The 27,375-nt window shown below is 42.0% G+C and overlaps 1 protein-coding gene across 38 annotated transcripts in view; it reads right to left on the reverse strand.

Moving 5' to 3' along the window:
• Positions 1 to 27,375, reverse strand: part of LOC135493041 (uncharacterized) — a 91,358-nt gene that overhangs the window by 54,097 nt on the left and 9,886 nt on the right. For 32 of the 38 annotated variants that reach the window (XR_010448172.1, XR_010448170.1, XR_010448174.1 and 29 more), the window contains 5 exons: positions 21,061 to 21,237; positions 15,416 to 16,561; positions 10,606 to 10,740; positions 8,062 to 8,130; positions 1,201 to 7,353 (listed from right to left, as the gene is read on the reverse strand). Coding sequence is in view for 31 of the 38 variants with exons in the window: in XM_064779859.1 (XP_064635929.1) it covers positions 1,201 to 7,353; positions 8,062 to 8,130; positions 10,606 to 10,740; positions 15,416 to 16,561; positions 21,061 to 21,222 (7,665 nt within the window). In the remaining 7 variants the exon portion in view is untranslated. Of the gene's footprint in view, positions 1 to 1,200; positions 7,354 to 8,061; positions 8,131 to 8,462; positions 8,791 to 9,185; positions 9,399 to 10,605; positions 10,741 to 12,073; positions 12,195 to 12,588; positions 13,013 to 13,774; positions 13,984 to 15,415; positions 16,562 to 21,060; positions 21,238 to 27,375 lie in introns of those variants that run through there. The other 6 variants (XM_064779854.1, XM_064779872.1, XM_064779875.1 and 3 more) reach the window with 6 other exon arrangements.

The following is a 27,375-nucleotide window of genomic DNA, read 5'->3' on the forward strand; positions in this document are numbered from 1 at the left end:
TTGACAATCCAAAATGTTTTTCTCTTATCAAATATTCTGTGAAATGCCCTGAAAAAGTCAGAGGGATTATTGATGTAAGATTTCCAAAGTAAGCTACTTCCTTAAATACACTCATGCTGGTTTGCATCAACTGATATTCAACTAAAAAATCAGGTCTAACAAATAATTTTGACACAAAACTGAATGAATCAATACAAAACATGAACACTTAATTCATGCAATAAGACAACAAACGTGCATCATCAAAATTTGGATTTGTTGATGTCGTCATACAGCATCACCCCTAAACGAATCACATTTTCAGTTTACATTCATCAACAGCCCCGAATGAAGGACTACGGTGCACAAATTTCTTGATAGCTTCTTTGTGAATCTGATAGTTAAACACAAATACAGAGAGTTAAAGTAGTTTTTGACGACAATAACCAAAGGCATGCAAAGGGAGCAGTGTAACATGTTTTGTGGACATTGACAGGATGCCTCCAAGGAGTGATTTTTTAGTTCTTCAACGATTTCAGAAAGATCAGCAATTATGAGCGTATTCAATTCATCAAATAGAATAAGAGACTTAGAACCAAAATCACCTTGTCTGAAAAAAATAGAAATTTGTTAATCAGTGCATAATAGAAAACCTCAAATCTTTGGGGATAAAATCCAACCTGCCGATATACAAAATACACAAAGCACCTCATCTATAATGATGTTTTACATTACAAAACATGTGCTGCCACCGAGGAATTGCAAATTTCAATTCTACTGCCACCAGATTGTAGCTAGAATCCTATTATCTCGGAGTAACAGAGAAAACACTAAAGTCAATACAGGGTTCAAACCTCAGACCTGCGGTTTAGAAGGCAATCACCCTACCAACAGAGGCGAAGGTAACTACCCTCTTGCCTGGGCTAGTGGGAATGATGCCACCACTACATAAGCAAGTAGAAATATCAAGAAGAATCTTTGAAAACCAAGTGAGGGATAGGGTTGGGGATCTTACCATTGAACACTGGGTGTACAACATTGACATGCAGTGTCCAAGTCAAGGGCATTACACCAAGGAGGCGAAGAATAGTTTTAACGTGGTGCTCCTCTACGACATAGCTACAGATCCTTCCACCCTGGCGAAAAGTCGGCAAAAACTTCTTCCACCATTTGGGAAAGTCCACACCAAGCCCAATGAAACATCACTAATTATTAGTCTACCTTGTCAGGGACGAATATTTTCATAGCGTGGGTCGCACGAGCTCCGGACGGACTATACTTCCCAACTCCAGTCCATAAGCGTTTCCCTCTCAGGCTGTTCGTGGGACTTGATGATTCTGATGAGAGCATACTGCTGTCCATATCCGTCATCGGGTGCCGGAATATCCGTGGAAAAGCAGTTGGATCGCCGTTGTGCTCGACGTAGTAAACTGTAGGTTTCTGTGCACCTGTGTAGTAAGTGTCAGGAGTCGAGTCGCTCTGTAAGTAGTCGTCGGGGTCAACCCTGCCATCAACATAATTTGTGACATCAACATCACTGAGATGGTCCGAATCTATTGAACTTGCATCGTTGTGGAAGTGTAATTCATATCGAAAGGGCTCTCCATCTACTTGATCAACAGGAACCTTACTTGGACCAGAGTTTTTCACATTGTTTGGATTGATTACAAATTCCTTATTCCTGCGCAAGTTTTCCTTGTTTTTATCAGCTGTTTTATCAATAATAACCATAGGCTTGACATCGAACTGAAATTCTAAAGGTTTATACTTGGAGTCTTTGGTTGGTGGTAAATCAAAGTGCATAGAGTTGCGATACTGCTGGTAATCTGGGTTTTGGCGTATTTGCCCCATTTTTGGTTTCGGAGTTTTCTCTACTTGCGTTGCATACTGTGGTTGTATAGTTTTTGCATCAATATAATCATGCTCATCTGCATTTCCAAATACTGCATTCCACTTCGCTTTATCTTCATCAACTAAATCCAGCGTGCTTGTCGTGCTACGTTCACTCTGATCTGACTCCCCACGATACACCCCAGGGTGCTTCTTCTCCCGACCAGTCCACCCAGAGGAGAAGGTCTGCTTTGGAGTATCAATAGAATAATCATCATCTGAGTCACTGCTAAACGAATGTGGCACAGGTGCCCTCCGACGTTGCTTCTTCCTCTCAACAGGGCGCTCTTGACCAGGGCTATCTGATCCCCGCTTCTTTTCCTTGCTTATTTGATTGAGTGTACTCTTGGACTTCGGGGCCTGAGGGGTCCCGTAGATGACATCTGGGTATGCCTTCATGACCGGTATCGCTCTCTCCTCCTCATCCGCTGGAGCAAAATTGATGAGAATTTCTCGATCCGAATCATCCGGAGGAGGAGAAGGCCACCGTGTTTGCTTCTTTCGTTCATCCACGATCGTTGTTGTTGTTGTCCGTTTCGTCTGTTCAATGACAACCATCGGTTTCTTTCGTTCAACTTGATTTTCATCCTTTGAGATGATAACTATCTCTTTTTCCTCTCCCATAAACTTCCTGAAGTTTTCCGGAATCTTGCTCCGATACTGAGCATAGTCCTGTGGCAAAGGAGATCCAGATCGAGGAGGCGTTGCCCGCGTTTCTGCAGATTTTGATTTGTTTTCTGGTTGAAATATTATCCAGTTATCTTCAGGTTCCTTCAGCGGTGACCAAGTTTCCTTCTTAGGTGAGTAGGTTTCCTTCAGGGGATCTCGCCTTTGATGAGTCCAGGCTGGAGAAATATTTTCCTTCAAAGGTGACCTGTCCCTATCTGGGTCGAAAGGTTTGGGTGCAGATTCTTGTGGCCTGATCCAGTCATGTAGAACATCTGGTTCTGGCTGCTCTTGCCTATGTCTCTCCTTGTTAACAGGCTGCAACTCTCTTGCCATTGGCTTCCCATGACTGACAAGAGAAACCTCATCATCCGCATTGATATCATTAAGTATAGCCCATTTCATGTCTTCAGACAAGAGACCTTCCCCAGCAGGTGTAGCTGGTGGACTGCCCTTAGCGTCATCGAAATTAAGTAGAACGTCCGACATATTTGTGGGTACCTTCTCCAAAATGGTTTCAGAAGCAGGGGTTTCCTCCAAAGGCTGTTCTTCAAACTCCACCAAATTCAGCTGCTCATTCAAATGGAATTCCTTTTCCTTTGGTAGTCTTCGATGCTCCTCTGCTGGCCAAGGGGAAGCATATTCGTTTCCCCTCTCGACATATTCAGCCTCATCATCTGATGAATCACTACCTCCAGTTTCCACATCATCGATATATGATATTTGTTTTGCAGGGGTTGCTGTGTCAGAGTCTGTCTCTGTCGGTGTATCCCCCAAGTGTTCCAAAGTCACATCAATATGAGGAACATTCTCCGTCGTGACAGTCGTGAGATCTGGATCAATTGTGACCACCTCCCTCTCTCTTGCCTCCTCATCCTCACTGCTATCTGTGTCATCATACCTCCGTCTCTCTTCGTCAAAATCAATCGAAATCTCAATATCAGCAATTGCACCCCGAGGCCTTGGGCTCTCTGGTCTATCAGGCACTTGTGTAACCCTGGCAATTAGCATATCATTATCTTGCCTATCTGTTGCTATCCTTGCTCTGATTGGCTCCCGGGCATCATTCTCCTTCCCATCATCTGAACTCAAATTGTCAAAGAACTCCTCCATATTTGAGCTCTCCTTCTTCGGAGCACTGCTAGCAATGACAGCATCCTCCACAATCTCCCTTGAAATCTCATCAGCTACTGTATTCATAATCTTCATCACATCCTTTTCTTCAGGCTTTTTAATTTCCTCTGTGAGTATTTCTTCATCCACAGACTTGAGTTCTGACTCAGCATCAATCTCATCCAAAGTTGCCCAAACTCTTGCTGCAATATCAACCTCTTCTGGCTCTCTTCTGTCCTCACTCACAAACTCCAGATGCTCATCGACAGGCTTCCATTGGTGTGCAGCATCAACCTCATCAAGTGCCGCAAAGTTGTTACTAATATCAATCTTCTCTACCTCGCGCTTCTCTTCTTCAAGCAGATCTTCAACCACTGACTCTAGTTCTGAATCATTATCAACCGCATCCAATTCCGCCGAAACTCTCGCTGCAATGTCAACTTCTTCTGGCTCCATCTTGTCCTCATTAACCAATTCCAGATACTCATCAATTGGCTTCCATTGGTGTGCATCATCTTTCTCATCTAGTTCTGCAAAATTGTTCCTAATATCAATCTCCTTTGCCTCATGCCTCTGTTCCTCAAGCAAGTCTTCATCCACAAACTCTGGCAAATTTCCACTGCGGTCCAACTCATCCAGAGGTGAAAAATCTATGTGGCCTTCCTCTGAGGTCCTCTTCTCTTCATGTGCTATATCCTCCTCTACAGGCTCTTGTTCATATTTCCCAACTTCATTCTCATAATCAGACTCTGATAAATTCTGGTCTGCATTGACAAGCTTCTCCTGGGCTTGTTCCTGGCCATCGACCTGATAAAATCCACTAGATCCAACGGACTCCAAGTCACTGGGAGATTCAATACGAATTTGAACAGGTTCCCTATTCAACTTTTCCACTTCCTTCTTTTTCTCTGTTAGATCCTTCATTGGAGGGCTTGTTTCAGAATATTCGAAGCGCTTCATTGCTCTGAATGCAGCTAAGATCTCGTCCGGATCGGCCTGAATGCCAATTTCACTTGTGTGGCCATCTTCAGTCTGACAAGAGATATCAGACAGACTTGACGATAGTTTTTTGGCACTTTGAAGGTTGGACTTTGGTGCAACTAAATCCCCCGTGCTGCCTGATAAGCGATTGTTTAGCTGGTTGCCTGGTTTTTCCAATGCTTTCTTAACAGGTGCTTTTCTGTTCGCAGGTGCTCTGTTTTTCAAGTAGCGTGGTTTTTCTTTTCTACGGAGATAGTCCTTCTTGGGGACAACTTTATTAAGGCTTTCCTTACTTGAGGCTGATGTAAGATTATCTCGACTTGATCCTTTAGTGGAACCTTTGCTCAACAAGCTATCCCTGCTAGAGCCTAAGCTCTGTCTTGATCCTTTAGTGGAACCTTTACTCAACAAGCTATCCCTGCTAGAGCCTAAGCTCCGTCTTGGGCTTCCTCGCGAGCTTGAACGGCTGCTCCTCCTGCTACCAATAGAGTCATCACTATCCAAATGATGTCCAAATACGATACTATCATCTTCAATCGGCTTATCACTAAGTTTTGGTTTGAGCGGTTGCATCTTCCTCCGGGCAAACTTGGACGGCGCATCAGGGTTTGCATCAACAGTAAAGACAACAGCCGGATTCCTCGACCCACCACCTCCTGAATCCTGGAACTGGCTTGGAGCCGAGAAGAAGTTATCAGCTTTAACGCTTGTAGAGTAGATGCCACTGTCCTCTGTCTCCTCATAAGGTGCCTCCTTGATTTCTTCCGGGCATGACCAAGATACCCTCTTACGGTTCTCGGGCTCATGATCGGAAGGTTCATCAAGACTATCTGACTCCCTTGATTCCTCACGCTTGTAGCGCCTTTTCGTTCTTGGGGAAGGCACCCTCTGGTTGCTGCCATCAATACTATCATCAGACATATTACTCCCATCGCTTTGATATCCATCTGTCTGAGCATAAGCCATAAGAGGTGGTGTCGACATAACGTTTGCTGCCTTTGTGTTCGGTACAATTTTATTCTCCTGTGTTCGGATCCTTGTTGGTTGCAAATTCTCTTTTTCTCTTTCAGCACTATCTATACTATCATCTGACATGTATTTTTCATCAAAACTAGGTTGTGCGTAGGTAGCTTGTTGCATAGTGGTTGGGAAGGCATTTTGAGTGCTTGAGTCCAGGGAAGGAAACACGTTTTCAGGTTCATCTGACTCAGATTTGAAATGATCTTGGTGGTCTTGAGGTGGTCCATATGGATCTTTGTGTGATATGATATGAACTCCAGGCTCTTGTTTTAGGCGAGCTGGTTCTTGGGAAACATTTTCTGGTTTGAGTGTATCTTCGTCAACATTTGGATGAAACCATTCTACAGCGTTCTGTTTCACCTGATTTGTAGGACTCTGCTCATTAGGATCTTGAGGCCAATAGTCAGCAGGTGAATGAGTTGGTCCAGAAGGCTTCCCAGCAGGTCCCATATGTGTTTGAACTTTACTTGGAGCCCGGTCTTCCGGCGTTTGGTGCCAATCTGGATTCGGCTCTGCCCACTCTCCAGGTGTTTGAATGGGATTGGAAGACACACCTGCATGTACGGAATTTACTGGAGGTGTAACCTGTTCCGGAGATTCTTGTCCCACATGAGTCTGAAACCAATCTTCAGGTGCTTCACTCTGTGGTGTCCGTAGTCCGGCAGGTTCAGTAGGAGTACAAGATCCTGTTGGCAATTTTTGCCGCTTTGTTTTTGATGATTCCTCATTTGGATTAACAGCGAAAGGAGGCCCTGAAGAAGCTGGGCTTGTCACACGATTCCCATCCCAAGAATCATTTACAGTTGCATAGTGTGGCCTCTCGTCTGAAAAGGGGTCGTAGCTATCCATAGCATATGGAGGCACAGATCCATGCCGTGTACCAGGGGTACTTCGAGATTTTTTGCTGAAATACTGTTCTTTATATTCCGTCCCATAACAGGTTTGAGGATCAACGGCATATGGCGGTAGAGGTGACATTACAGGTGACATAGTCACATAATCCTGCTCTGGCAGAGACTCATCCGGATGCCGGTAGGAGTGTGGAATGGAAGCAACAGAAGACGCATTTGATATGCCTGAACTCTTCATTTGATGGGCAGTATGAATGTCATTTGGCATTGACGTGGACTTACTTAACAGACTTTCGTTTTCATACTGCAAATTTGGTGTAGATTTAGCTAACTGTTGTCCAGGTCGAAGAGGACGATTTAGAATATAATTTGGGGGAATGAAGGGTTGCCTTTCTTTATCAGGTTCTGTTACGCCTGCAGGTTTCCAAGCTGGCCGCTCCTCTATTGGTATGGGCTTGCCAGATGGCCGGACGGTGGCCATATTCTTTGGTCCTGGTTTCGATGCACGTGGTTTCTGGACGGGAGGAGCTGATGAAGGGCGGGACAGTGGACTCGGGCTGGCTCGCCTAGCAGGGCTAGTGCTTGGCCCTCTAGACACTGGTCTGTTCGTTGAGCGCAGCTGTCCCTTGGCGCTGCCATCAGTTTTTGAAGGCGGTGCCGATTGTGACCTCGGTATGACTGTGGATCGTTGTGTAGTGGCTTTTGGTGGAGCATCTTTTGCCTTTTTTGGGATCATTTTTGGAGGACCAGGTGAATTTGAAGCTTGCGGTGATTTTGGACCTACTTTTGGGGGCTTCACTGCTGCCCCCTTTTGTGCAGGTGAGGAAGACTTCTTTTGATCTGTTTTCGATGGCTGTGGGTTGAACATAAGAACAACAGTATTAGAGCATGGCATGCAATACAAGGTGTCCCGAAAAAAAGTCTACCCATATTTAAATGTTGAATATCATAGATTTCCTGAAGAATCAAACAATTATACTAACAAGTATTCTTGAAAGTCCTGATCCATTACCATAGTTATTCTTTAATAATCAAAGGATTTGTGAAAATATCCCTCATTAAAATATGCCTGAAGAGTAACAATTTGAGACGGTGCTTAATCTGATTGAGAAGCCCTCATGAAGGGATAAATTACCGATTTCATTGACTTGATTAAAGCTGCTCAGAGAATTTGACTATGGAATCTGTCACAGATGGGGGACATTCATTGTCAGGACAGACATCACAACTAGAGAACCATTGAAACGAAATTGAAGACCAGAGGAATTAATGAAGAGCTAGTTTACCATTTGTTGGAGAGAGATATCATACATGAAGACTATCGCTAACAACCCGGAGGGAGAGAAAATCTATACCTTAGGTGAAATCATGTATGTAAACTAGGACCCAAAACCAAAATGAATGGATTCATGATCTAGAAAACAAAATCATGAATAATGACCAATTACCAAATTAAGGTCATGACCGCCAAAAATGATGGTAAACGTAAATTTGTAAAATAGCCTATTCCAAAAAGCAATTTAAAAGAAGCCGTGACCCTATTTCATCTACTTGAACTCACAGCATTCGCATCTTTAATTGTCAGAGAGAGTCGAGGCTTTTTCTGCCCAGGCGGCGCTGCAAATCTCACCTGAGGATGGAATGAACTAGAAGTTAAAATATCTGCTTTTATGTATTGTGGACATTTTGATAACATCTACCCATCTAAAGATTGAGAGAAAACGGGGTATAATCTATATAGAGCATTGTAATTTAGGTCACCTGCACCTCTCCCCCTCCATCTTTATAATGTATAGACCATGTGACTCATCAATAGCAATGGTATCAGACAAATTTTCAAAGGTTAGAAGGCGGTACAGTAGGGATGCCGCTAATGTTGTAGGCTGACTCTGCCTTTGCCTACCAAGTACAAAACAAAGGATGATTGATGAAGTTGTTTGTGATATTTTTTAAGCCTATTACCTCTTGTGTTAGAACCACGGGTGAGAGTCCAGATCACAAAGACACTGTCACTTTTTACAATGGAAATACCACTGTTGGGTTAACCAGAGTCCTGACAATCAAGTCCAAATCAAACCGAAAGCCTCACACTTCACAACATGAAAGAAACGAACTTGGGAAAATCACGATACTCCACAACAGATATTCAGCTACTGGAAGAAGCGTCTCAGCGAACTACTCAACACAAGAGACTGCAACAGTTAATCCTTCCAAAGACTCCACCCTATTACAGCAACACTTCATCACTAGGCGTATCCTACACTGCCGACTAATATATCAACTGGTCATTCAGATTATTTCCCAATACCATTTCGCAAAATGTAATTTATACAACTTCATACGTCCAATGTATTGATTTTGAAATGTGTTCTCTTAAGGCCTACAACATGCGTCCTAGGCCTATACACATCGACAACAGCTGTTTCAGACCAATTCCGGTCTGTGCAGCAAAAATGAGTTCCTATATGATTTGTCCGAGTGTGCGCAATTCAAATTATTGTAAAGCTGTGGCACAGTTGTCACATGACATGGGCATGCTCTTTTGAAATATCGCTTTTAGAGAGACACTCAAGATCAATTTGATGCACATTTTCTGTTCGAAGTCATACTCCTTTAGCTGAAACAAAGGCATTTTCTTAAGGAACAAGTTGCAGCATTCTACCCAACCCAGCACTACATTCTTACCCTAAAACGCTTGCTCGAAGGGCTTGCTGCCGAAGGTGACATAGTAATCTTCCGAAGAGCCCGAGATATCCCAACCTTTTTGGGACTCATCATCAAAGTGACAGTCTCGGCCATGATTTCCAAGTAAAATAGCTAAAATCTGAACGAGCAAATACGTGCGAAGTATCCTACAAAAAGCAGACCTCCGATTGAGCAGTCGTTCAACACTGTGAGAAGACCTGTATGTTGGTCAGGGTAGAGGAAGTCTACTAATATTACTATAAAGGAATCCTCCTAATGGTTAGGTCACACCATTCAAAAGCCACGTTCATGTCAATGATACACCGAGCCCAAACATTTTTAAGCAAGTATTCGAAACGTGACGTCTATTGTTCACTTGAAATCAATGATTTATTTGAAAATGGTAACAATATGATTTGAACCACTAAACATTAAACAAACCCCCGACTTGGCCTGGCCTTATTCACATCGTCGTCACTTAATTTAACCCTTTAATCCTACTGTCCCAGATAAATCTCGTCACTTTATGTTTTGGGTACTTGTCCATAGGTGGTCAGGTTTCAAGTTGTCAACAGATTTGGAAAATACACACACAGAAAACAACAATCATGCCTGAAATATACACTTTCAAACAGACACACTTGGTTCCTCAGGCCTATCACCACAAAATAATAAATACTTTTTTACTTTGTTGATGACATTCTGAGATGGTTTTCTCTTGACAATCAGCACAGACATAACGTCATATCATCAGCCTCCTACTATAATTGCTAAACTCACTTTTTGGCCATTTTGAGATTTTTTGCCCAAGTCACCCCTCCAAGAGAAAGGCACCTACAATAAAAATGCCTAAGTCATTGACCAAACAAGACCCTGTACGCAGATCAATAATTATGTAGATGTGCCTATCTCAGTTATGTGAGTTAGGCAATTTAACCCACAAAGTAAAATTGCCTAACTCAGAAAATATTATGAGTTGTGATTTTGGAGAGAAGCAAACTGTTCCAAATCATCTCACTTGGGAGAGTCGGTCGTCTCTGGACTAATTAATGCAGAAATGTCATGTTCAATCCCCCTCCCCGTTTCCACAACCAACTGTCTGGTTTGCCATGTGAGATGATTTGGAATCAATCAGCAAGGAAAACCCTTGACCATAAAGAAAGAAATAGAAGGCTTCCCATCCATCCAAGCAGAGGGTATTGTGGGGCTCGTCTTCCTATAAAGAGCCAAAGGGATGTTCAAGCAGAGATGAAAATGGAAACCGGCCTCACCGAGGTGTTGCTTATTATTTGGAAAATAGCTCAAAGTTCCACTTTAAAAGTGATGACAAAAAGTGAGACACGCAAAGAAAGACAACACCCAAAACACAGAAATGTTACGACATCACGACAGTCAACAAGGTCACATCCGTAAGACTTACGTCCAAAACAGGACTGATCTCATCAGTGTATGTGGCGCCTACAAATGGCCGTGTTGATGGAAAGCGGGGTTGCTGACCAAAACGTGAGTTGTGAGCGGGACTCTGGCGTGGTGAGGAATAATCTATGAATGTGTCCTGGAATTTGATTGGATGAAAGAATGAGAGGAGACGGAATGCTGTGTTAGTGCAGGTGTATATGGGGTGTCTCAAAAAATGCAACAGTTGATATGGTGAAGATCGATAGACCGAATGTTTATTGCTTGGTCATTGGTGACTGGCCATTGGCTTACATTATGGGCAACACATAAAATATGATAACCCTGTGAAATCAGACTCACCAGGTCCAGTTACTGTATTTAAGTAACACTGTGAGTCTGCGAACATGTTCAATATCATAAAAGATCAGCCACCGTAGCATTATTTCTGAGACAACCCGTAGTGTGTGCATTATTCCATAATCTAAGGTGTATGCCAGCATTGGCTGCCAATTTGGTGAATCAGGTTTCAACGAAAATATGATACAGGGATGAAATTAAGTGAAGAAGGGAGTATTCTTGATGGAAATGGCAGAAGAGTTGTTGGTGTTCCACAGGGAGGTGCGTTGTGGCCAATTCTGCTCATAATGAAACAGTAACAGGCAGTGGGCAAACATTGCTTGAAATATCCTGAAAATCAAAAGAACTGTTCAACATCATTTAGCACACAGAAAATAAGAGATGCATTTACTACTTAGTATAATCATGATACGAGGTACAGAATCACAACTGCTTTCCACACAGCAGTTTTCGCAAGTTCAATTTTCAATCCGACAGCAATGAAATACTTCAATACATCAGGCCTAAGAAAAAAGTAGTTTATCATAGGCTTGAAATGATGCATAAACAGGCTGATATGGCCCAGGTAAAGGCCTTTCTACAGCTGTTCATAGACACATCATGCAATGCGTATGTATATGTTTCATTTGCAGGCTAACCTACATGTAGGCAATAGTTTATCAGAGGCTTATTTTGACCATTTTTAGTCTTCATGCAAGTTATATTCACAGCCAGCATGGTTCACTTTCTCGACCAGTAGATATGTAAAATCATTACATTTTTATAGATAATACCTTCAAACCATCTAACCTAGCTTAGTCTGCTTTTGGTAAAAACTCTCGACTCTCCTGCACCACAGCTAAATGGACAGAGGGGGGATGGGCCTAAGGACCCCGCCTACTTTCTACAGAGCTATAACTTGATGATGACTACACCTTCTCAAATTCAATCGCATGCCAATTGTAAGCAGACATTCCAAACATCACATACAATATCAGTATCATTATTATGGAACTTCTGAGTATCACAAGGAGTCCATACTACTCATATATGAAGGTGCACGGACAGCAGCAAAAATATAGATTTTACCAGACTTTGGAAAGGTTTAATTAATGATATCATAGTTCGATAACAGGGCTATAAAATCAACCCACCTTTTAAATTACACTGGTTTCCTTTATCCTCTTTGATAATAAAGGCCTATGTCCATACAAATCATAACGTGAAGCACGCACAATGATGAAATAATGGGCCGGTGTACTGTGTGTGAACCATATAATGCATGTTATATATGTGGTTTGATATATCGGAAGTATGTCAACAAGAGAGATGAGAGTGAGAGCCACATAGAGGGGATTTAAGTCATGACTAACACAATTACCTGTGATAAGGACTGGTCTGCCTATTTGAGCAATATCTGGCGATATCTTTGTGACAAAATATCTCAGACCTAGTAAATGACGGATCTTCCCCAACACCATCATACAATAAATGTAAGCATTAGCCCATGGAAAATGGAAAAATTAATATCATATATAAATGTAATCGAGAAAGTCAATACAACCACCATGGATGAGGCAATACACACCTCCAAATAAAGGTAGGAACATTGTATTTCAACCCAGCAGTTATGTTTGATAGAAAGTATCCAGCCCATCCTATACTCTACCTTAGAAGTGGTGGCTTGTGGACTAGAGACTTCCATTTTCTGTCGAACCATTTTCAAAACATACTCCCTTGATCCTTCGTGTTGTTCAGAACTAAATGCTCAATGTTTTGTTCATGCCATCCTTTCGAACATCATCATCAGGTATAGTGATTTCTTGAAAGTTTATGACAGAAATCTAGGTTGCCGTTGACAGTCCTTCAATCTCTATTACAACGTAACACACAAATAACATCAAAGAAGGTAACAAAATGCTTTGGTATCTGCAGATTAGTATGCAGTATCAGGATTGTCAATGCACAATATTTTTTTGCAGCTCCCAGGTATATCTTTGAGTTACAATGTCTGCAACAAATCCTGTGTCTGTTTTGCCGATACGCTTTGCTTTACGTCATGTTGCACAATCCATGTATTCACTTTTCTGTCTCTGAATATCAAATTAAGAAGTAGTAATCATGAGTTATCAATTCAACTCTAATAGAGTGATCTCTTCCTTTAGTGAAGTCCCTTACAGAATTGAAGGAACCTCGCACATGAAACTGGGAACTTTAAATACCATCCTACAACATGGCTATATTAGTAGAAGTACTGAACCGGGTCGAAAAATTTTCAAAAAAATCATCTCAATTTTCAAAATGGATGAAATTAGATGCGTGGCTGCGTATGGTTACATTGGATACAATGGCCCTACACTGTATGAACCATTATTAACCTGATCTGGACCTGAAACACGGACCTGAAACAGGTGTTTTCAACAGCCTTAAGCCAATAACCATCAATAATCCTCCCAGGACCGACTTTACCAACCCAAATCATAAATCGTCATCTAAGTCACCTGGACAAAATGATAATATCAATACTACCTACGCAAATTCTGGTGATGGTGAAACAGCCTGTTTGGAAGCGCTATATCATCACCCACAACAAAGATACACTTTTTCGGTATCAGCACATCACACTAGTGGATCAAGGACCAGCAACTACCCCATTGAACTTGACCTAGCTAGGAACAACACAGTGGCAATCAAGACGATTCAAACCTACAAATGATGAATTGTGACTCCACATAAGTAACACTCTTAAACATACTCTTGTGTTTGGCAAATACATTGCAAATTGCAAAACCAATACGATATTCCTTTCACAATTTACGGTAATTGTGAAAATACGTATCACTCATAAACATTACCGTATCCTAATCTGATCTAGATCCGTTTGAGGATAAGTCCAGCTGAGCCTGTGCACCGACTGACGCAAGCTGTGACAAGCCGTTTCAACAAGTCTATCAGCTCCACCCAGGTGCCCTATATAATTGTTCGAGAATCAAACTCCACCCAAACATTGTGAAATATCAAAATCGAAAAAATGGTCGCCCAAGGATTTCTATGCAAATTGAACAAACACGCACACATCCATGACTAAATATGAGCGTTGGATTTGAAGCCTATAACGAAAGGCACTCGCCATTTGAATGATTATTTGCATGAATTATGCTAAAGACTTTAAAACCAACATCTGTTTCCTATTTGCTTCCACTGAAAGCAATCATTTTATTTGTTCCCACCGGGCACCAGATGCTTACCACTGGCTTAAGCACGCTGTCCCAGCACTCATATTTTTTAAAGGCTAAGTTCGTTTATTCAAAATTCAAATTGAAATCTGAACTTGAACTTGAGATTTTCCATACGTACTGAATATCAATTCTAACAGCGCTGCTGGAATCCAGTTTAGTTAAACTCGCCATTGTTCAAAATGAGATGTTGGGTGTGTTTCCTTTTCCTTGAAGTTTTTTTCTAGAAAACCAGTTGAAATACGCCAAGCCGGATGCCAAGTTGGATCAAACTGCTCTATAGTTTTGTTTATTAGTTATTTTCTGTGGACCACTTCTGAATGATGCACCAAACTGATCTGGCCTTAATTTGGATTGATTGTTTGATATTGCGACAGCCTGAAGTCAACATCAGCAAACTGTAGCAGTTGTCACTAATAGGCCAGCGGCAGTGACCTAAAATAAACCTTCACCACATTGAAATTGAGGCATTTATTATAAATATATCCACGAATTGCACCGGAATTTTAAAATTTAATTGGAATCTGAATTCAATTAGAATTTGCGAATTTCGAAATGTAAACATGCATTGAATTGCCCAGCCTAAACACCCCCAAAGTTCCATCATAAAACTCTTACCTTGTCAATCATACTCAGTGCGTTCGGTAAGGGCCTGGTTGGTTTATAGCAAAAGGCATATGAAGGAAACCCTTGCCTTGTGAACGGGGGCGTACGAGTCTCCAGACTCAATAGCTCCATGGTCAAAAACGGTAGAATTATCCACCAAATGTGACAAAAGAACAAAAATAACTGGTAAAGAATAGCCAAAAACACCCTCACAGTGTGATCTAAAATGAGCAACTATATTGTATCATTGGACAAAGGGAGGCTGATAGATAGCAATTGATACCACCATTGAGATATTGTCGAGTCTGTTGTAGCGAGCTGGAGTGTTGATAAAGTCAACCTAATGACACAGATGTTATTTTCTGAGACAGCAAGGTAAAATATAAGGAGTCATTTCCCCAGGTGTTTAAGTCAAGAGGATTCGTGAACTTACTCGCCATCCCAAGTCCATTCCATAGAACTTACAAAGGATTTTAGATGGCGAGTTGATCTTTGGGGCCCCGTTGCAAAAACTACTGGTTGGGGCAGCAAAAATGTGTATCATCCACATACTTACCTGTGAAAATGACAGATTGAATTGAAAATTTGTTCAAAACAAAGTCAGAAAGCAAGGTTACTTACAAGCAGAAGTGTTAAATTCAAAACTTTGCTCACCTGTTCATCATTTCCAATGATGGTATTCTCCGTATGTGTTTCAGTCACCACCTCCGTTTGGATGATGGTCTTCCCGCCCTCGTGGACCTCCTTGACCGTCTCCGTGACAATGGTCCTCGTGTCACCATCCTCTGTTACACGTGTCGCCACCTGCTCTGTTACAACTTCACCCTCGCTAGATGGTGTAGAGACTTCATGTACAGGTGACATGGGGGATTCAGGAGTACTCGCTTGCGTTGCCATTCTTTCAATTTCTTCGATTTGTCCAAGAAAGTTATCCTCGTCGCGGACTGGGGAATACGGTTCTTGCTCAGGTTCCTCTGGTTCGTAATCCTGTTGTTGCTCAAAGTGATCCCGTGACTCCTTGGCGTATTCCTGGTGTGCGTTTTCCTGGTAATCCACGTGCTCAACTTCGTGTTCTTCACGATAGTCCTGCTGCAGTTGCGCTTCCTGCTCTTGGTGGTAATCCACAGGCGATTGTTGTTCCTCACGATACTCCGGTTCAGGCTCCTGGTACTCTTGTTCTCGCTCGTGATATTCTTGCTCTGGCTCGCGGTACTCTTGCTCTGGCTCACGGTGCTCTTGCTCTGGCTCACGGTATTCTTGCTCTGGCTCACGGTATTCTTGCTCAGGTTCCTGATAACTCTGTTCAGGTTCCTGGTACTCCTGTTGCGGTTCCGGACTCAACTCCTCCTGCCGATAATCCTCCTGGTTTGTTTCCTGCGGCTCAGTCCTATACTCCTCAAACTGCTCCTCCTTATATTCGTTACGTAAGTCCTCGTACTGCTCCTCACGATAATCCCCGGCTTCCTCACTAAATCCTTCAGAGGGTTCCTCGGTACCTGGTGTCACAGGCGACTCTAACTCTTGCACGTTATTTGTTTGTGACGCTAACAAATCATTTGATTCAGGAATTTCCTCACCGTGATTATTTTCCTCTTGAGCAAATTCAACCTCTGTTGTCTCCGCAGTTTTTATAGTGGAAATGCTTGCCGCAAATTCAGCTTCTAGGCTTCCACCGAGCAGATCTCCAGACTGGAATCCTCCGTCTTCGAAGTTGGAATTTGGCGCTGAATTTAGTCCAAAGGGATCGTCACCGAAGGGGTTGGTGTTTTGGTCATGTGACTTGCTAGTACCATTAACATCCTGAAAGATACAAGGTCATGAAATGCCAAGGTTAGAACAACATCTTGGTTTGAAGCATTGGGTCTTATCTACTACCACAAACCCCTTCAATAAAACTAGACACAGTACAAGAATAGTATATGGTATGTATATGATTTTGGCAACCCGTGTTCGAGGGGTAGATAATAACGTATATTATAGTGACTGGTGAAAGAATATCAATCAATATAGGACAGACATGTTGACAGAGATATCTCCAGTCAAAGACCTCCCGGACAGTGGGCCTACAATCACTTTGTGCTAACCCAAAGACCCAGTGAAGGTCTTGTTCTTGACTGAAGTACCGTGTCGGCTACTGGTCATACCTGACTATCTTTTTACAACTCATAGGAGGTGACCCAAAATGAAAAGCTCACAAAAATTGTAGCTCTGTATGAAGCTTAGGAAGAATAAAGGAACTTGAGGGATGGGGCATGGTGGTGGAGTGGTTGGGCAGCGACTTGAGTGTACTTGTACAGCGAGATCTGAACTCTGATCGCACACCTAAACACTCACACTAACTACAACACCAAAATTAGTATTGAAGAACATTTCTACTCCAAGCCAACATGAAATACAAGGATAAAATAGAGAAAATAAAACTTACCTTTTGCAAGGGAGTGAGGATGACTGTAGTTTATTTCAGAAATTTACTTACCCTTGAACCGTCATGAAAGGAATGGAGTATATCTACTGCTAAAGGGGATGTGTTAGCGTCGATCAGTTCTATTCATAAACAGGCCGACAGAAACAATGTAAAAGTTATCGCCAAACGATTCCAGGATAGGTTCAAAGCAGGGGCCAGCTTGGAACATGCATAACTGGCATAGTATGGTAGATCAAACACCAAGAAAAAGCCTGAGCGAAGACAGAGGAACTGAGTGCACCATCATGAGTTTAATATTTCAGGTAACATCACAACCTCCCACGTAAACATCAATGTAGAGAGGTCTGTTGGTTTGCTTTTCACTCTGAAGCTGTGAGTCAGTGTAACCCTTTAAACAGAGCTACATCTTGAAACTTGGGCAACAACTTGGGCACAGGATTTAGGGGACCTGGAAGATGATGAACCTACTTGCCATCATCACCACCACACACATGTAGCATCACACTAGTGTTCAAGTTAATTCTAGTCGAAGTGCCTTGTTTTAAAACAATCTTCAAAAGTTCTTATAGTAATGGCACCGGTACAAATACGAAACGTTTCACGCCATCAAAACGTAACGACTCCTTTGAACACTTTCACCACAAGTTACTCACCAGTGAATGCTGCTAATCCAAGCGGTCGGCAATCGAATGAGGATCTCAGAACAAGCTTCGAATCTACATAACCCAAAATTTATACAAAACGCCTCACTTGGGACTTTTGGAACCGCCAAAGTGCGCCTTTGTTAAAGGAAGTATGATACGAATGAGGATTGAATATAAATACCCCGAAATATCAATATTTTCGCATTTTGTCAAAACTTCCAGGTCTGTTTCAGTTTTAAGTCTGTTAGATCAGATATGTACATGTACAGAAGTGTTCAAGAATACATACGTTAATAAAACCAACATAGATTGGCGCCAAATTGAAATTAGACCAATTAGAAGTTGCCGACTTCAGCTGTACATTGAACAATATTTTGTACAGAAACTGGACATGCGATTTCATGTTTTGTAGACTGGAACCATTTTCAGTTCAGGTGCCGGAACGCTGGTAGAAAGCGATAATCCTAACAGAATGCATGACGAACAGACACAAAGTGCGAACCCATAAATATCGCCAGATTAGCGTAAAAATGCGAAATACCACAAGTTGCATATGAAACGATTAACAAGATTAATTCTTCCAGATATTAAGGCATTCGACCTGATGATTCAGTCAATGAACTAATGTTCGAAATATAAAGGGTGGGCCGAACACAATGATCAGAAATCAGACGCCTTAAGCGAACTGACCAGAAGACAACCCACGAAGTCAAAAGCAAATACATAAATGCGCTATTCTGTGTTGGTTTTGGGAGCAAGGAAGTGATGATACAACAGCTCACGCTGAAGAAGTTATGGTCAAACTCTAACAATGACACTGATTTCTGGGGGATAACGCTGCTTACCAATACGAGAGGAAGCCAATCTGTCTTAGCATTTTAAGTATGTTCATTGCCACACCCACTGCATTCAGAGATGGCATTCATGCATGAATGGTCAGCCATCTTGGAGGTAGAGCAAGAAGATGAAGAAGACTCTCAGCACGTCTTCGGCAACTGATGTGAGCAATGCATCCTATGGCTGATGTTTTTGGTGACTGATGAACTATGAGACTGATGCGAGCAGCACGTGTTATGACTGATGTTCTTGGTGACTGATGAACTATGAGACTGATGCGAGCAGCACGTGTTATGGCTGATGTTCTAGGTGACTCAGATGTCTGTATGAGACTGATGCAAGCTGCAGGGTAAACAGCATTAAGGATGGCTCACTGGAATGGATGCTGTACTTGACCAGTTCATGCGGTTCAGTCTACTTGGCACTACATTGGCAATAACTCCGAAATTCCGAGAGCCGGGGTACTGAACTCATTCAGGCCTCTTTCTTTAAGATATTTCTTTCATAACGCAGCTGTAATGGCAGACTCGGACTATATCTCACACAAACTACCTACCGTACCTGGCATACCGAAGTGATATCAACAATTATTTTAGTCTGGTATTAGCTGAGGTAGAACACTGTGAGTTGGCACACACTGGTACTGAAAGGGTTAACAATCAGTGACGACGGACTGCTTTTGTGTTAGGGCGCCATGACGCATGGTAAAAGGTTCCAACGACCAATGACATCACACCAATCATTGCGTCATGTGTCAGACTGCCACAGTGTGCAACTCCAGATCCTCCACTCGTGAAGTAGGCTAGATACCGGATCAAGGCCTGCCTACCGAAAAGTGAGAAGGCCCTACCCCTTCCTATCTCCAGTTCTAAAGAGCAGGCACCAGTGTGTCTAGTGTACTTGAGAAACGACTCAAGACTTATGATTGAAGAAGAAAAGAAAACTTACCCCAATAAAACAATTTAAATCTCTTCAAGAATAGGAGAAGACTCAACGAAGGCAAAGAGACAAATCGAAACATCCAACTCACCTACTCCCTTCAGATCTCAGGTTAAGAAAGCAAACCGCTCAAACTGAGAGAGAGGAAGAAGACTTACCCAAACTATGCGTGTAATCCTATTAATACGCCTGTACTTCAAGATCAAATCCACTTCTCTACAGCAAATCACAATCAAGGCCTATTTACAGTGATTCTAGGCCGAGTAATATTTTACACACATATATAAACATTTATTTCATATAACGGCTTATTGAGGATTTCTATAGTTGGATTTCAAAGCGGCTTAATTCCTTTTTACGGCTTTGAATGATACAATGAAAGCTCCCCTTGTATCGTAAGGTAACCATGTACAGTGCATGTCTGTACTTTTTGCTGGTTAACCCTTTCTCTTCTTCGTTTCAAGCACTCAGTAACAACTTGATAACGTTGTTTTCAGAATTTGGAAAGGTGAAAGTAAGCGGGTTTTACCAGTTGTTTCGCAGAACAGAAACATTTACATTTGGTACTCTGAATATTGCCCATAACCACAATCTTTCTGCAAAGGGGCAGAATAGGCATACAGGGAACCAAAATAATTTGCACATCAGTTGGGCTGGGCAATGGTTTGAAGTGAAAGCCAGAGAATGTTTATAGGCAGCCCTTCCCAGGACAGGATGTGCCCAAGCATCAACTTTTCATTCAATGCACGTAGGCCTAGCAAGCAAGCAAAGTAAAGCACACGCTAATAAAGACGGATCATACATCACCTCTCATTCAAGGAAGGTCTCCAGTCGCAATTGATCACGCTTGTGAGAATATTTTACCAGGGGTCACCAAGACTTTCGATCAAAGAAATATGGTGTTATAAGCAGAACTTACATATAATGTGGAATGTTTTCTACCGTAAAAGTGACGTCAGAAGCGAAGATGCACGACAATGTTCACTGATCAGGGGTTTCCACAGGTAGAACACTTATGATGAACACTACAGCACGCTTCAGAAGTAACTAAATAACCTCAATGTTTTGGCCTCCAAACAATCTTCACATTCTCAAGCTGTGTACATACTAGCAGCCAAGTGCTACCAACAAGCTTCGACCTATTCGAACCAATTTTCAGGTTTCACCTTTACGAAGTGTCAAGAAAAACTTCTCAAGAAAAATCTTTTTCGGCCCATTGAAGACTTTTGACTAAGACTGTACATGTACAGTATTGCAATGGTATAGGAGCTTACCTTTGTACATACAGTTGGAATTCCTTTGGATAAGGCTCAGATGACTAGAACACATGCAGAGGATGGGGAAACACGTACAATGTACAACACGGCATGAAGCAGTTGGAAGGACCACACTGGTGGGACCACATCGACATCAACATGGGTCTACGGCTACTGAAAATTTCAAAACGTCTTTACCTGTGCGAAAGGATCAAACGAAAAGTCCAACAGGGCTCCATCACTTACGGGTTTGGTTGGTGATGAGAATGGGTCATTGGGGTCATGGGTGGCTGTGCCATTTGTCGTGGAGGTGCCTGTGCTATCACCGAAGTCTAACAGTGAGTCAAAATGGTCCTCCATCGTCACGGGTTAAATCTGGAAAGATAAGACCTATATTTATAAATATGAGAACTTTCACATAAAGTTTGGGGTTTTCAAGAGCAGATGAGTTGCAGATGCAACAAATTTTGTAAGTTACTTAAGGGATGTACACCTATGAGTACACGCCGCCTCAATCTGTACTTCTTGAAACAGAGCCATCACGGATTATTGTATATTCATTCCAGAAATGCTGTTGATGAACCCAATATGACTACTGATTAATTAATAAACTCCTTAATAGCAAATAAGACCACTAATTGATCTCATTAAGGTGAATCCCATTGCGCCTATGATGATTGCTCTATAGGTAATCAGGGATAGGGTGTAGAGGTAGGGTAGGGTGAGCCAGCATCTGCATGCACAAGACACATCGGTCGAGCTACCCGGCATAGATACTTGGATTTACTTCAATGGGCATGTGGCAGAGTTAACTCTTAAACGCATTTAGGCAAAGCCTGTTTGCCAGGGTTATACGAAACACTGTTGAGTAAAAAACAGGTGCGGAAAACAGGCCTACAGTAATACTTTATCATCATTTAGTGATCAATACTGGATTACTAACAACGGGCCTACAACAATTGTGTACTCTGCAAGTGTGATCGACTTATGGAGCACTGGTGCTGCTGTCTATTAGAAAGTGTTTAAACTAAGATTAAGTTACTTCCAAATGGGAAACTACTTTGAAACTTCTTTGATCTGTCAAACAATAAATGGTGAGCTTCGAGTAGGCTCTTGTCCGAATACTAGAAGGGAGGTACTTAAGTCAAGGTGGAAGGTTGGAAATCAACACTTCGGCCGATCGCCTTCATTGGTATCATTGCGAAATTCTAACTGGCGACATATGGCAACAGGCTATTTTAGAGAATCCGCCCATCTCTGATGATGAAGAAAAGCCAAGCTGACTGTTCATAGGTTGGAACAAGCTGCTGCCAGGGAGTGACTCCACCCACTCGGACCCAGTCATGATGACGACTGAAAGTCCAGTGGAGTTTGCTTTATCCTTGGTTCAATCTGCAACCAGATGGAACCATTCAAACAACAGGAAATAGAGAAAAGTCAACGGGGTTTGTGCAGAGTTCGGTTTACCTTCCATTTTGAAATTCTTACTGGTAATCCTGCGGGTTAAGGCTAAAGTTTAGTAAACTATGCCTTCAAAGGGTTAAAGCTCTGGAGCCACCCAAGGCTTGACCCAACGCAAGCCAAAGATATAATCAAATTGAAAATTTCCTGGCAGACGCAACTCAATCATCGGGCTCCAGGCATGAAGGAGTGATACGGCACAGACTGACATGACCAAGCGGTGAGTCACTGGAGGCTGAGCAGACGTTCTTGAATAACCCACAATCTTTGTGGTAGAATATCAGAATGACCCGAACAGGAGCCATGGCCAGGGAGAGCTGTTGCCAGCTCTAAAATGCCAATGGACACTCGCTTAAAGATTGATTGACCAAGCATAGTTTGGGAACTATACAAAGGCCTGCTGTAGGAGGATGATGAGCCAGCGCCCTGCTCTCCCCCACTGCTTCAAAACCAGGAACCAACTGACATCATGAAGGCTGTCCAAGGAAGAAACCGTTGCAGTCGCGAGAGATCAAGCAATCATGAAAGCCTTCACTGGAACCAAATATCAACGAAACTATACCTTGATTTTTGATATCCCTGGCAAGGTGACCAAAATAAAACGCCTCTCCGAAATCTTTGACACTGCAGTGTTGCCCGTCCATGTATCAAGACACAACTACAATCACATACACATACCCAAATACATATACATCTCATTCATAAAACATAAGACAACCGTGACCATTGGCCATAAATAAATAATTCATGAGGAATTTATTAGCGGAACTTTTGTAATCGTCGATCGTAAACGGTCCGGGGAGCCGGGTCAAAAACATGCAATGAATGCGTAAATTAGTGTACATGTATAATACTCTCAATGAAGGGTGTGAGTTGTAGCGTATGAGTATCGGATCGAAAACCAGGAAGTCATAAGTGCAAACATGGAGCAAAGGTTTTAAGATGATAAGGAAGTCCAGTACTCTAAAAGCACTGGCCTGGATTCTTTGTGTTCATTTTTCAAGCATTGGTTGCATGCCAGTCTGGTAGGGCACAAATTGGAGCGATAGGTCCAGACTTCGTCTTCGACCAAGAATGAGTCAATTGCCAGCAGTTCCGACTTGGATGGTGTCTTTTATATACCCAGTATGATTCAATCGCAAGGAATCTTAATTTACATTTCATTCTATAATGATACAGAAATGCAACAAAAGCAACTCGACCAAGATCTCAAACAATGTGTCCACGTCAAAACCCAAAGGGAAGAAGTTGTACATCCCCTTTAACAAAATGTGTCTAGTCAGCATTATTTCAAGCAGCCAACATCAACAGATCTGAGATCACTCAATGATGACTCATCACCATGACTACAGGTCCCCGTGTAATTTTTCCTAGAACCCCCACCGGTACAAACATAGACCGCCACTTGGCTGCCGTCACTGTGATGATCATTGTACATCAATACGCGTCACACAGCTGAGCTCGATAAGACAAACAATACACTACGGTTCTGCCATCTATTGGAATTTCATCAGACTGCAGGCTGTTGACGCATCAGACTTTAATCAAGCTGTCAATTAGTTTCATCTGTGACTGGTAGCAAATTTAATAGTGGTCCCCACTTAACATTTGGCACTTTTTCCTGTTCATTGATGGTAATTCTTTCTCTCTCGACAGACGACAGAGAAGCGCCAGTTTCTGAATACTGTAAACAAGGAAATATTCACGGCAATAGTAGGCTATTTCACCACTTATTTACTACAGGCTGGGTTACATTTGAATGTAAATAGCTTGTTCTTCAGTGATAAAGGAAATGGCCCATAAATTCCAATGTACTTTGAACTCTTTCAACCCAGATTTGGCGACCATCCTATGATCACCCATGGCAACAGCTTGCTCAGAGTCAATGCATCAGGGTAAATGACAGTAGCTATTACTAGAGGTGCACCATCATTATTCATGTAACCACATACGAAGCAGTCTCCAAGCGATGAATCACTTAATAAGATGTCCGGTCTGCTCACACACTATACGAGGAAATGGTTGTCTCATCAAAGCAAAGGTTGTCCGGGACAAGTCTAGCAGATAGATCGAACCACCACCACTGATTTAGCTGCCTGATGTATAGCGTCCTCCATCAATAATTATCTTAACCACAGGAGCTCCCACATTTCTTTCAACATGACCCATTCTAACGCACAGTCAATAAAACGTTGTTCACACTGCCCCTGTCGACTGCATCCCATGTTTGACAAATTGACACAGACAGCAACATCAACCAGCATAAAATCATTCATAAATATCTCCACGGCAATCTATTAAAAGGTACATTGATTAATATATTAGCCGGAAGGTTTTCTAATATCCGATTCAGCCTCGTTATTAGCTTTGATCATGTATCATGGCTTATTTTGTGTAAAACAACCATAGAGTGGAAATGAGATAACAAGAACTTAAGTTTATCTGAAACCTAACCGTATTTCCAAAGTGGCCATAGGGGGAAGCAATCATGAATTTTCTAACAATGCTAGTAAATGCCAAATGCCAGATTTATACACATGATGGAATGGTTGTAACGAAGTAGACCTGTACATTTTGAACCAGGCACAACTTCTTGGGTCGGGGGAGTAGGCCTTAGGTTTTAAGATGTTGGCTCAACTTTTTGGAAATAACTTAAGCCTTTTCCAAAATATCACACTATTCCTAAGAGGGAGGCCGCTATGATAACCAAGCTGTAAGTCCAACCTCACAATCACCATGTATTATGCAAAATTATCAAACAGAATCAATTATTCACCAAATTTGACAGGACTCTCAACATTGTGACCGATTACTGACGAGCCTTTGTTGTAGACTTGGTGTATTTGGTATTGATTTCATTTTCAGATGTGATGGAGAAAGTCACATCGAGGAAGAGGCTGGCAAATAACAGCGCCTGAACATGGATCCGAAGTTGGATTTCCACTGGACCTGTTCCTCATGTGAAAGAGGTGGTGACTGGTGAAAATGCTGGTGTATTCTGGGGCCATTGAGACAGTAAATTCACCGTAGCACATATCATTTCAGGCCGCTCTCTCTCGGCAATCTACTCGGCAGGTTGGGGGGCCTCACTTGAACAAACATGATTCTTGGCAAGTTGGTAAACTGACTTTCTAGGTTGAACACTAGAGTCCTCTTGCAGCCTGTTTAAACATGTTCGGTCAGAATGGAAAGTAATGAATGAATAGCTAATAGCTCCACTGAAACAATTACAGTAATAGCAGAGATAATGGCCAAAATATGCGCAAACAACTAATACGGCAGCCAAAATAATTGATAACTTTTTATCATGCGTCACATTTTCGTTTCTTTCATTGTTTGGAACAAGTGATGCAAGAATTTCCTCATGCACAGAAGTTCAGTTACACCACTCTCTGCGTGAACCAATTAACATTTTACTTTTTCTTCGACATGTATTTCTTCTTTTACGTCTTCAGCAAGGAAATTGGCAATTGGTCCACGAACATGGGAACTAACACATGATCATCACCAGACCTTGTATCAGACTTTTCTTTGCTCACTTGAAATTCATGGTATATGTATTTCCAAGATGAATGTATGGCTGGAGCACTGTATAAAACCAAAATTTCTGAAATTTCTCTCGATGCAACTACATGTAGATAGGTATCCACATGCGAGTCACAATTTTCTGACTGAACCCATGACTACAATAATGCAATCACGAGTGTTACTTCAGTACTGTCTGGAGAATATCAAAATCCATTTTGATAATCTGTTGCATCAAAAACATCCTTTAAATCATAATTCTAATCGGGTTTCCGCAACGCTCTGTGATTCTAAGATAGGGCTGGCCCTGGCCAATGAATCTATAAATCAAGAATGCATCAAAGGGACGAATTATTCCTTAAATGACAAATCTGGATTTTTCATGTTGTTTGCTGTTGTTCATCTCCTTTCCCATTCAAGGCATGTGGACATGATATAGCCTTGTGTCACCCTCTGCCCCCCTCTGCCCCCCTCCCCTCGAATTTGGGTTGGACATCAGGATTTTCATCTGCGACCAATGTCATTCTGGGCATCAACCAGAACACATGGCCGACCCGTGACGCTTTGTTTACCTTCCAGGTATTCCAAGAAAAAAACGTTTAAAAAAGTTTTCAAGATACTCGAAGAGTGGGACCACAGCAGAACACAAGTTAGCCATGCCCATGAGTCATCCATACACACAGCTCATAGGACGGCCTCTGGTTCATTGTTGTCTGGGGTGGATTGACAACAGGATTGATCGACTGACAGGCTACACCTCAGTAAAGGGACATTTGGAGGCAGATTTCATGTGATGGGTTAGTGTGTGTATGTAAATGCTATTGTATGATGAGGTAGAAAGCAACTGTTGTCAACTCAGATTGTCCTCATCAGGTCAACGATAGGAGGATGGATACAACTCTGTATCAAACAGAGACACTGCGGTAAAGAACCAATATCTCAGAAGTGACTGATGACAATCTGAGCAGCATGACAGTGATAAAAGTTTGTAAAACCCACAACACTAAGAATAGGAATTCCATCCATCTGTGCTCCAATAAACCATTGCACCAAACTACGGCAAACACAATAATTGGTTTACTAAAAATAGATTTACTGCATGTCGTGTCATCATACTTTTCACTCAATTTACGGAGAAAAATCTTCCTCTCACATGCAGCACTAAGATGTTTACGCAGAGATTAATGATGCTTCTCGGCAACAAGGTTTTACCATGATCAAAGGGTGAAGAAGGAATGTTTTGCAAGGCACTTAGACCTTCTTTTACATCATCCCAGAAAATCCTGAACAAAATTTCATTTGGTGTTGGGAAGATATTGCATTCTTAGATGATGAGATATGGTTCATTTCCATCAATCCAATATGAGCTAATCGCCTCCACAACGAACAAAGTACATACATAGGGCGAAGGGTTGTACACACATACAAATTTTTGGGCCACACTTTGTAATTATGAAGAGACATGTACATTGTATAGCCACAATACCACCTCCATGAATGTAAGACCATGTAAAGACGAGCCACCCC

This window comes from Lineus longissimus, chromosome 8 (assembly GCF_910592395.1).
Source record: "Lineus longissimus chromosome 8, tnLinLong1.2, whole genome shotgun sequence".
In the NCBI taxonomy this organism is placed as follows: domain Eukaryota; kingdom Metazoa; phylum Nemertea; class Pilidiophora; order Heteronemertea; family Lineidae; genus Lineus; species Lineus longissimus.